The sequence below is a fragment of the Cucurbita maxima genome, unplaced genomic scaffold (genome assembly GCF_002738345.1).
Source record: "Cucurbita maxima cultivar Rimu unplaced genomic scaffold, Cmax_1.0 Cma_Scf00014, whole genome shotgun sequence".
NCBI classification, from domain to species: Eukaryota; Viridiplantae; Streptophyta; class Magnoliopsida; order Cucurbitales; family Cucurbitaceae; genus Cucurbita; species Cucurbita maxima.
Window position 1 is genome coordinate 3,571,420 of NW_019272030.1, and position 10,039 is coordinate 3,581,458.

Here is a 10,039-nt window from a genome sequence, read left to right on the forward strand (position 1 = left end):
AAAAAAAAAAAAAAAAAAAAGTCCGATAATTTATAGTTTACAGTAATTCTTTACTGGTGAGATAGTTCGCTTTTTAGTTGGTCATTATCGTCGTAGTTGGTTAGTTCTAATATTTTTAAAATGTTAATCAATCTAGTGAAATAAAAATAATTATATTATAATTAATAGTTCAGAAAATATTTTAAAATTTTGACTATGAATTCAAATTTTTCGAATAAATACATTTTTTTTTTTTATAAAACAAAATCAATCTTATCATGCTTACTGTGAATGTTTGATTAATCCACCACACCTAAATGGTGTGAAAGTTATCTTATTTATAATCAAATAAATTACAAGGATATGGAAATAGTAATAAATGGAAATAACAATAAATGGAAAGATACCTATGATAATAAGGCAAATAATAAAATATCAAATATAATATATATGGTAAACTATAATTTATTACTAAATATCCTTAACACCCCACCGCAAGCTAAGCGTCGGATTTAAACGAACGTGAAGCTTGAATCTGAAAAATTCAAAGAGGTTGAGAAACACTTTTCTTGAAGAAGCTAACAACCCGGTTCTTGGCCATCAAAAATTGCAGAGGAATCGCCGCTCAGCGGCAATGCTGCCTTGGCTTCGGTGAGAATATGTCTAACCCATGAAGAGGGATTGTCGCTTAGCGACGATGCTGCCTTGGCTCTGGTGAGAATATTTCTAACCCCAAGAAGTAGAAGGGGAAACCTAGAGCAAGGGACAAAGACAATGTTGAAGCCGGAAGAGTCGCCACATTGGGCGAAGGAGCCAATTTTGGCCAGAAGGGCAGTCGGAAGAGTCGCCTCATCGGGCGAAGAAGCCAATTTTGGCAGGAAGGGCGGCGGCAACTTGGTTGGCGAATAGGCCAGTGCGGCACCCAGATTCCGAAGGTAAATCTCTGCAAAAGGTTGATAGGTTTAGGTTAGGGTTTATGTGAAGGATGAAGGTTGATTGGGAAGAAAATGAGAGAGACTATATTGGCCAAGGGGAAAACCGATTGGGTTGGAAAAGGTGAGGTTGTATGTACAGAGTATGACGAAAGGTGATTTGGAGGTCAATAGGGTGGAGCCGAAGAGTAATCAATCGGCTCCGCCTGCGGCAGCCATGAAGACTGCCCCTGCGGCGTCAAAACCAGCAGGGGTGGTGGAGAAGAAGATTAGAGGATTCAAAAGCCATTGAAAAGAAAGGATCGGGGTTGTTAAACCGAGAGGGCTCTGATACCATGTGAATGTTTGATTAATCCACCACACCTAAATGGTGTGAAAGTTATCTTATTTATAATCAAATAAATTACAAGGATATGGAAATAGTAATAAATGGAAATAACAATAAATGGAAAGATACCTATGATAATAAGGCAAATAATAAAATATCAAATATAATATATATGGTAAACTATAATTTATTACTAAATATCCTTAACACTTACACTAGTTCATCGAGGAAAAACAGATTTCATATTATTATTTTGAATGAAAATATGGAAAGGAAGTGTTATATAATTAAGAAGTATCTCCATGGAAGTAATACAATTATTAAATAAAATTGAAACAGAATAGGAGCATACCTTTTTCCTTATCTCCCTATTTTGCCCTCCACTGAGACCGAGTAGCTGAGTCTCTCTGGGGAGTAATAAGTAAAAAATATGAGGGGTAGTGAAGATAAAAAAATACCAAATCATCTTGTAAGTTCTATATCCAAGCCTTCCAACAACAATTCCTTATCCTATCATATCATCTTCTTCGTTCGTTCGTTCGTTCTGTCTTTCCTTTCTATTTTCACCGGAAGAAGAAAATGGCTTCCACACTCTCCACTCTCACCCTCCGTACCCCATCTCTCCTTTCTCATTCACATTCCTCTTTCTCCACCCTCTCCTCCAAACCCACGACCCTCCCATTCCCATCCCACCGCGCCACCCGCCTCCGCCCCATCGCCGCCGTGTCAGCCCCTGAGAAAATCGAGAAACTCGGCTCCGACATCTCCAACCTCACCCTTGAAGAGGCCCGGATTCTGGTCGACTTCCTCCAAGACAAGCTTGGGGTCTCCGCCGCTGCCTTCGCCCCTGCCGCTGTTGTGGCAGCACCTGGCGGCGTCGCAGGTGGTGACGTAGCAGCCGAGGCAGTGGAGGAGAAGACGGAATTCGATGTGGTCATTGAGGAAGTGCCTAGCAATGCCAGAATTGCAGTGATTAAGTCAGTGAGGGCACTGACAAACTTGGCTTTGAAGGAAGCTAAAGAACTCATCGAAGGTCTGCCCAAGAAATTCAAAGAAGGGGTTTCGAAAGAAGAGGCTGAGGATGCCAAGAAACAGCTCGAAGAAGCTGGAGCTAAAATCACCATTGTTTAATGGTGGCGGGGAAAAAGGAGTTAAATTTGTTTTGGAGAAACTTACTCAGTCTTGCGGATTTTCCATTTTTCTTGATATGAACTGTGAAGCCATGCTTATTTTCTGCTTCTATTCACCAAATTGTTGCCCTTGTTCTTCTTCTTCCCTCATTGGATCTGTAAAATTACATAAACTTGTATTTCAACGTCTATTTCTGTGAAATTCCATTCAAAATTCCTGTTTTCAAGAGAGAAAGAGAATGGTTTTAACTATATATCTTACTCACATGGAAAGGATGTTACCAATTCCCAAATGAGTCATCAATCAAATGGAACAAAATAATGGCTGTATGCTTGAACAAATCACAACACAAATGCAAATCAGTGGCGAATTTGCAACCTTTACACACTAAATGCACGCGACGCTCACCAAAAGTTTCTTATTTATAAACATGAAGGGAAATCAAAGAGGCCGTGAGTTTTACTGGCTGAAAACTCAGTCATCGATGGGATCTTCGGGTGTCTCGTCCTCCCTACGTTTGATTGTAATGACAGGGCACTCAGCATGTTTTGCACAGAACTCACTTACAGTGCCCACAAAAACCCTACAGACATCCACAAGAGGAATTTTCAGGCAGTTAGGTTTCCAATTCCGTAAAGGGTCAATGGTAAACACAGACTCCGGACGGCTCTAAGACCGGAGATTGGAAGAAATGATCAAATGTGGTTTGTACTTCAGAATCAGTAATGTAGAAGCGCTAATAAAACTAGAGCATACTTCTTGAACGGTCCAAGCCCCCTGCTTCCCAGAACTAGAAAATCAGGTTGCACGCGTTTCGCCTCTAGGCAAATTACTTCAGTTGGATCGCCTTTCTTAAGCCAAGATTCGCAAGTAACCTACAAAATTGCCACACGATGATTGTAACACAAATGTAGCAGCTCAAACTCACCACTAGTAGATATTGTCCGTTTTAGCCAATTACGTAACGTCGTCGGCTTCACGATTTTAAGACACATCTACTAGGGAGAAGTTTCCACACCTTTATAAAGAATGTTTCATTCTCCTCTCCAATTCACGTAGGATCTCACAATCCGCCCCTTTCGAGGCCCAGTTTCCTCACTGGTTCACCGCTTGGTGTCTAGCTCTAATACCATTTGTAACAGTTCAAACCCACTGCTAGCAGATATCGTCTGCTTTGGCACTTTACGTATTGCCGTCAGCCTCACGGTTTTAAGACGGGTCTACTAGAGAGAGGTTTACACACCCCTATAAGAATGTTTCATTCCCCTCTCCAACCGATGTGGTATCTCACATTTAGTTTATGTGGAATATGAACATCACGTAAAGCTAGCTGTATAATTTGCATATTTATATTGACAGATCACTCCACCATGAAAAATCGTATAAACATGGATTACATTACCCCAAGTTCATGACATCTTGTGACAAAGAATTCCAGTAGTTGAAGCCCTCTTGAATTGTACCTAGGGTTCTGGTCTTTAAAATCATCAGAGGACGCAGAGATACTATCTGAGCCATCAAAACCTACAAGAAATCAAATGAGCAGAGTACTGTTTTGGTTAGCAGTTATTTTCTAGCATATGATACATGGAATCAGCATCATTTTTTAATATCCCACACATCAGTTCTCAATGTAATTATGTAAGATAAAGAATGGACGCATCGGAGAGATTGGAGGAGTCGTCCAGAAGGCCAAACTATTCAAGGTGATCTAATGAGTCTAGCATTATACTAATACTGCAAAAAAAAAAAATTGATCCACTTCCTCAAATGATAGTATAGTACCTACTAACGGAACCAATAACCATTATCTTGTGAAATGGGAGATAGTCTTCCTCAAAAATGGCCAACGAATCTAAAAAATCCATGAAGAGGGTAAAAGTAATATAACAAGACACACTTAATTCTTATATGTTCTATAAGCTCTTTTAGAAGTAACCTAAAAAACACTTTTTCTCAGGAGTCATCCTAAATTCAATGTTATGTAAGATAATCAGACACCACACTTCTGCCAATTTGATGCACGGGCTTGCTTGAGCTTGCATTTGGTTTGTGAATGTTTTGGTCATATTTGGATGTTTTGAAGTTAACAAGTTCCTTGACGATTGGACAGATGAAATAGCATTAGTCTTTCTCCAAAGATGTTAATGGAAAAGATGGTTGAATCAATTACCAGGAAGAAACGAATACATCAGAACTCAATCACCTAAATATTGCACGTATCAGGAAAAATACATCAAGAGGAAGGCAGAGGAAGCTCGTTTCTTATTTATAGATTCGAAACTTCAAGAAATTTAAAACAGAGAATCCATAGTGTACAAGAAAATCATATAAACCAATCATCAGTGCGATCACTGGATATCTTAACAACTAATTTACAAAATTTTCAGATCAGCCGAGACGACAGGGCGGTAGCAGAAATAGCACCTTCTTATAAAGAAACACATCCCTTCTCTGCTCCCAATCAACCAAAAAATGATCAAATTAAAGGTCGAAGTTCATCCAACGAAGCTCAAGATTCCGCAAAACAGGAAATAACCAACAGAATAGCATCGCATTTCACATAATCGATCAGCATTAGGAAAAGAGGGCATAAAGAAAAGAATATGAGAGTAAAAAAATCGAGAGGAAACGGAGAACGAACCGTCTTCGTCAGGAACTTGGACATGGAGGAAGAGCAAGTGGAAACCAGAGGTGTTGGAGCGAACGATCTTCTGGAGAGTCCATTCGAAGGCCCTTCTACAGCTTATGGATGCGTGCGGATAGCCATTGATGGTTGACTGATTCACTGCAAGCATTATTCGAGTCGGTTGATCCTCCATCGTTGTCTCTGTAGTCGATTCTTCGCAAGAAGCTCTTTCCTCATACGATTTCTATCCCTCTCGAGTCTCGATGCTCAATGGTCGCCTGGATAGTGGATTCCGCTCTTATTTATTGTCTACAAAAATATATATATATATTTTAACAATTTTATTATTTTATTTAAAATTTCCTAACCATTTAGTTGCTACACCAAAAAAAATATAAAACTTTAATAGAATTTAATCAATTAATTATGGGATTAAACGTGTTTATATACTACAGAACTTAATTCATTAAAAACATATAATTAACATTTAATTTTGATGAGATTTTTTATAATAAGGTTTAGATTATTACAAATTTAAATTAAATTATTATAAATTTATAGCATATTTAGTGAATTTAAAGGCTAAATTAATGCAAAATTAATAATAATTTAGATAATTTGTAACCTTTTACAAATTTGTATTCCCAGTGAAGGAAACTCTTCCAAACCCCAACTGCACCCAAATTCTCTCTGCTTCTTCCTCTCCGAAACCCGGCGGCAGCCCCTCCTCACTCGCTGCACGCCCACCACTCTCCGCCGCCACACCACCGCCCTCGCATTCTCCTCTCCGCCCAATCAATTTCCTCTTCTGCCTTCTCTGCTGCAGACACCGCCGCCCGATCATCCACGGAAGTTTGACGAGAGCCAGAGCCAAGAAGCTGACAACCGAGCATGGGCATAAGCAGATGGCGATGCAGTCCGCAACCAAGCCGGTGGTGCACGACTGGCAATGCTTGCCGGAGCAGTCTATTAGATCGGCGCCGTCGTCCACGGCGAATCTCTGCCGCCGTGTGGGTTGAGATGAGTTTTTTTCCATATTTGAATTCTCTTTTTCTGATTTCTTGATCAGAGTCTGCAAGAAATTTAGATGAACGCTTAGAATGTAGTCTAGGAAATTAAAAATTAAAAAAAAAAAAAAACTGTTCTCTCTTATTTAATCATTTTAGGAAGTAAAATAAATGGAAAAAAATACACACAAAAATAGGTTAAAAAATATGACCAAATAATATATTTAGTTTTAAATGGATAAGATTACACATGGGATGGTGGGTCATCAAACTTCATGACTGGGATAGCCCACCCAAATTACTCCTATTTTATTTCTTTATTTTTCATTAAAATAATATTACCCTTTTTATTTTTTTATTTTATTTTATGGTCTATATTTTTTTTAGTTAAGAATAGTTAACTATAACTTTATAATAATTGGTATATTCTGTCTGAGAAAATTAAGAAAATGAATTATTTAAAAAAGAAAACGTTAAAGAAAAAATTAATTGGATGGCCAGTATTTCCTATGTTGGAAAAGAAAACGCTCCCATATCCAACCACACAAATTATTATTCTTTTTTTATTTTTTAAATGAGTTTAATTTTCAAGAAACTGAAGAAATATATCGTTTTGAAAATAAAATTATGATTTCCAACAAATATATATATATATATATATATATAGAAAGATTTTAATTGGATATAGTCAGCATTTCTATATTTGAGAAGAAAACACTACAAATGTAATAACAATAATAATAATATATGATTTGAATTGCATTTGAAATTCAATAACAAACATTAAAACTAATTTGAAGATGAAACCAGAGCATCTGAGAAAAGACGCGAAACCCTAAATAAACAAAGCGATCGGAAAACTGACCGGAAAGGAGAGGAACGTCGGAGATTTCTTGGTGGTTGCCGGAAAAGTTTCTGAGTTCGGGATCGATCTTCTTGTTTCCGAGTGAGTAAGTGGTTGTGGAATCGGTTTTTCTGTCTTCTGTGCGATATATGAAAATACAAACAAACAAAAAAAGATTTAATTATGGTAATCGAAAGTGACGTTGGATTCAGCATACAAATGTGCGCGAAGCATTCATGGATTTTGAAGAGAGAGAAACAGAAGAGAGAGAAGAAGAAGAAGAAGAAGAAGAAGAAGAAGAAGAAGAAGAAGAAGAAGAAGAAGAAGAAGAAGAAGAAGAAGAAACATTCACAGAGTACCGATGGCAGTGACAGCGAATATTGGGAACTGCTTCTGTCTTCCAAAACCTGCCTTTCCACTTTTCTCCTATTTAAATACTAATATAATATAATATATATATATATATATCTTATTTTATTTCATGCACTGATTTTTAGGAGAATCTAAAATTACAGCTTCTGAATTAATTGACAATTAACTGTAATTAGACCCACAAAGTATTTTCAATAATTTTCCAAACCAAACCTATTTTAATTTTAAAGTTAGTATAATTAAATATTAGACCACCATAGCTTTCCATTATTTTAATATTTTTTAATCACGGTCACATTTCTTCCATTTTACTCGAACGAATAAATGATTAATATATATTTTTTCTTTTTTTTACAGAGACAAGTTGTAGGAGTAATAAAAGAATTGCACTCTCACTCTCTTCAATATGTATAAACAAAGTAATAAAAAATGGACTATTTATATCATATTAATCAAATAAATAAATGCCACTCCTATATTTTTACCCTGGAATTCATCCTTCAAGAAGATGTGTGTTCATTCAAGCAGCTACGTTGAAGGTTGCTTCTAAACATTAGATCAGACAGCTTCTTGTTCGACAGTTGAAACGAAACCGGAGAGTCGATTGGAGGAGTGGTTTGGACTATGCTCCCAACTGGGACTCCGATCTCTGCCGCCAACATCGTTGCTTCATTCGGAGTTGAAATCACACGGTCGAAACAAATGTATCTGCTGGAAGAATTTTCCTTCATTCCTTCATACACACAGACGTGTGCTTTGGCTAATTTGGTCACGTCCACCGTTGCCAGTAGACCATTTGTGTACATCTCTCGAGCTCCTGGATTGACATTAATGGAGGTCTTGAGTTTTTTTAATATGTACGCATATAGATGTTGAAGTTTTAGATTCTTTTTCGATGGCTTTTGAAGTCTTACCTTTGAGATAAGCTATCGTTGCAGTTGAACTTCTGCGGTGGAAGTTGGGGCCAGTTAGTAATGCAGAACAGATGGTGGCTAGTTTTAGCCCACTTTCTTGTGCTATTTTCCATGCCACTTTCTCTGATTTCAGTTTCCCCAATGCAAACCATAGCTGCATAATAATCAAACTTCTTTGTTAGAAATCATGTTCTCAAGGAAGAGGAAGAAGAAATCATGTTCTCAAGGAAGAAGAGGAGGAAATCGTGTTCTCAAGGAAGAAGTGGAAGAAATCGTGTTCTCAAGGAAGAAGAGGAAGAAATCGTGTTCTCAAGGAAGAAGAATAAATCATGTTCTTAAGGGAGGAAGAAGAAGAAATCATGTTCTTAAGGAAGGAAGAAGAAGAAATCATGTTCTTAAGGAAGGAAGAAGAAAAATCATGTTCTTAAGGAAGGAAGAAGAAGAAATCATGTTCTTAAGGAAGGAAGAAGAAGAAATCATGTTGTTAATGATGAAGCAAGGAGAAAGAAATGGACTGACCTTTTTGTCTTGGCAAAGCTGTAAGCTGCTCCAGCAGGCATGGTCGACAATTCGTGAGGATCCAATGCTTTCACTTTCAACAGCTTGGTCCCGCCAGATGCAAGCAAGAAGAGAAGATGTAAGAACACAATTTCGTACGGTCTCTGTTCTTGCGCACGCCTGCATTACATTCTCAGTCGTCTTCATTTCCACTTCGCTCATTACTTTCTGTACCAATGTCCAACCCCCAAAACATCTTTAGAATACACTTCAAAAGCATCGAAACCTTGATATTTTCAAAAGTTCTTAGATCTATTGCATTAGACAAAATTCAAAACATGAACAATTACAAAAGCAGGATTTAAAGCAGGACTAAACTTATGAATTCATATTCTTCTGAGTTCTTAGTTCAATTAGCGGTAGCGATGCCAGTCCAACTATATTATATGAATGCTTCAGAATTTCCAGAAATTTTTAGAAGGTTCAACCAATGAAATCAGTATTAATTAAGGAGAAAATGACGTGATAGAGATTTGAACATGGAAGCGATGGTTGAGAATGAAAGCAATCGAGGCTCTAAAGCAAATGAAAAGAAATCAAAACTATCCTATATGATGCGATGAAGACAGGGATGTGAGAGTTCATTTAATGGCAGAAACTTTCGTTCCAAGAAAAGTAAAGAACAAGCCCTCACCGTGTAACCAGAAACACCAGAAGGATCAATGGAGGAAGAGGTGTGAAAAACGCCACGGCAGCCATTGAAGGCTTCCACTAAGCTATTTACATCTGTAAGATCCGCTACAACTACCGTCACGTTATGGCGGCCGCTCGTCGTCTCTTCCAATTTGTTCACATCCTCTGCCATTTAGGGATTCCATTAGTCTCAAAATAACAACTCAACATTCCACTTCGATTTGAATCATTAGCAAATGAAATTGATCAATTCAAGTTCAAAATGAAGAATCAAAGAACTTCAATTAATTAATTACACACCAGGATTATCAACAATGACTCGAACAGAGTATCCGTGAAGTGATAGCTCGTTGACGATGGCGGAACCGAGAAACGAAACGCCGCTAGTTACACACACGACCTTCTCATCTGCATCGTCGATCGGCTTCGGTTTTAGGCTTTTAAATTCCTTGCCGCCTTTCCTCCTCTGAACACCGGCGCAGGCGACGAGCATGCGGCGGCACCGCTCCAACTCCGATACGAAAGTCTCTTCGTAACGAACTACAACCCCCATTCCGCCGAATACACTGAAAATCTAGAGAGAGAAATTGGGAGGTAGAAAATTTGTTCGTGGTGGACAGCTGCGTGGATTTTCACTTACTTATAACAAAACTAACAGAGCCCACCGGAGGAGACAAATATATATATATAAATTGGGTTCGTTGAGGTTCAA

The 10,039-nt window shown here is 37.9% G+C and overlaps 4 protein-coding genes across 7 annotated transcripts; 1 reads left to right on the forward strand and 3 right to left on the reverse strand.

The window, feature by feature from the left end:
- The first annotated feature begins 1,595 nt into the window (after positions 1-1,595).
- LOC111489595 (50S ribosomal protein L12, chloroplastic) lies at positions 1,596-2,596 on the forward strand. The gene has a single exon (XM_023137904.1). It carries the CDS (start codon positions 1,819-1,821, stop codon positions 2,368-2,370), a length of 552 nt encoding a protein of 183 aa, XP_022993672.1. The 5' UTR covers positions 1,596-1,818; the 3' UTR covers positions 2,371-2,596.
- LOC111489596 (universal stress protein A-like protein) lies at positions 2,434-6,953 on the reverse strand. 4 transcript variants are annotated; one of them, XR_002719402.1, is made up of 8 exons: positions 6,872-6,953; positions 5,668-6,071; positions 5,015-5,308; positions 3,773-3,894; positions 3,127-3,245; positions 2,779-2,953; positions 2,636-2,701; positions 2,452-2,525 (listed from the first exon to the last, which is right to left on the reverse strand). XR_002719402.1 is itself a non-coding variant. In XM_023137905.1 (6 exons), exons 3-6 carry the CDS (start codon positions 5,190-5,192, stop codon positions 2,845-2,847), a joined length of 528 nt encoding a protein of 175 aa, XP_022993673.1. In that variant the 5' UTR covers positions 5,193-5,308; positions 5,668-6,071; positions 6,872-6,953; the 3' UTR covers positions 2,648-2,844. The 4 variants fall into 4 exon arrangements, 2 of the variants coding, with proteins under 2 accessions (XP_022993673.1, XP_022993674.1); XR_002719401.1 differs by lacking the exon at positions 2,636-2,701 and having other exon boundaries at positions 2,434-2,525; XM_023137905.1 differs by lacking the exon at positions 2,452-2,525 and having other exon boundaries at positions 2,648-2,953.
- Positions 5,628-6,035, reverse strand: LOC111489402. Its single transcript, XM_023137593.1, has one exon. The coding sequence runs from the start codon at positions 6,033-6,035 to the stop codon at positions 5,628-5,630; it is 408 nt and encodes a 135-aa protein (XP_022993361.1).
- Positions 6,954-7,599: 646 nt separating the features above from the next.
- Positions 7,600-9,974, reverse strand: LOC111489565 (cinnamoyl-CoA reductase-like SNL6). Its single transcript, XM_023137865.1, has 5 exons — positions 9,628-9,974; positions 9,329-9,492; positions 8,656-8,862; positions 8,137-8,290; positions 7,600-8,039 (listed from the first exon to the last, which is right to left on the reverse strand). Exons 1-5 carry the CDS (start codon positions 9,878-9,880, stop codon positions 7,723-7,725), a joined length of 1,095 nt encoding a protein of 364 aa, XP_022993633.1. The 5' UTR covers positions 9,881-9,974; the 3' UTR covers positions 7,600-7,722.
- Positions 9,975-10,039: the final 65 nt, after the last annotated feature.

Bases quoted from the DNA above. Each gene is read 5' to 3' on its own strand.
- LOC111489565 (XM_023137865.1), bottom strand. From the start codon at position 9,880: ATGGGGGTTGTAGTTCGTTACGAAGAGACTTTCGTATCGGAGTTGGAG. The intron at 9,493-9,627 runs GTGTGTAATTAA...CCTAAATGGCAG, and splicing joins AGTCATTGTTGATAATCCTG to AGGATGTGAACAAATTGGAA. The intron at 8,291-8,655 runs GTCAGTCCATTT...ATTATTATGCAG, and splicing joins AGCTTTGCCAAGACAAAAAG to CTATGGTTTGCATTGGGGAA.
- LOC111489595 (XM_023137904.1), top strand. From the start codon at position 1,819: ATGGCTTCCACACTCTCCACTCTCACCCTCCGTACCCCATCTCTCCTT.
- LOC111489596 (XM_023137905.1), bottom strand. From the start codon at position 5,192: ATGGAGGATCAACCGACTCGAATAATGCTTGCAGTGAATCAGTCAACC. The intron at 3,895-5,014 runs GTTCGTTCTCCG...GATTTCTTGTAG, and splicing joins CCAAGTTCCTGACGAAGACG to GTTTTGATGGCTCAGATAGT. The intron at 2,954-3,126 runs GTATGCTCTAGT...GGATGTCTGTAG, and splicing joins GGGCTTGGACCGTTCAAGAA to GGTTTTTGTGGGCACTGTAA.
- LOC111489402 (XM_023137593.1), bottom strand. From the start codon at position 6,035: ATGGAAAAAAACTCATCTCAACCCACACGGCGGCAGAGATTCGCCGTG.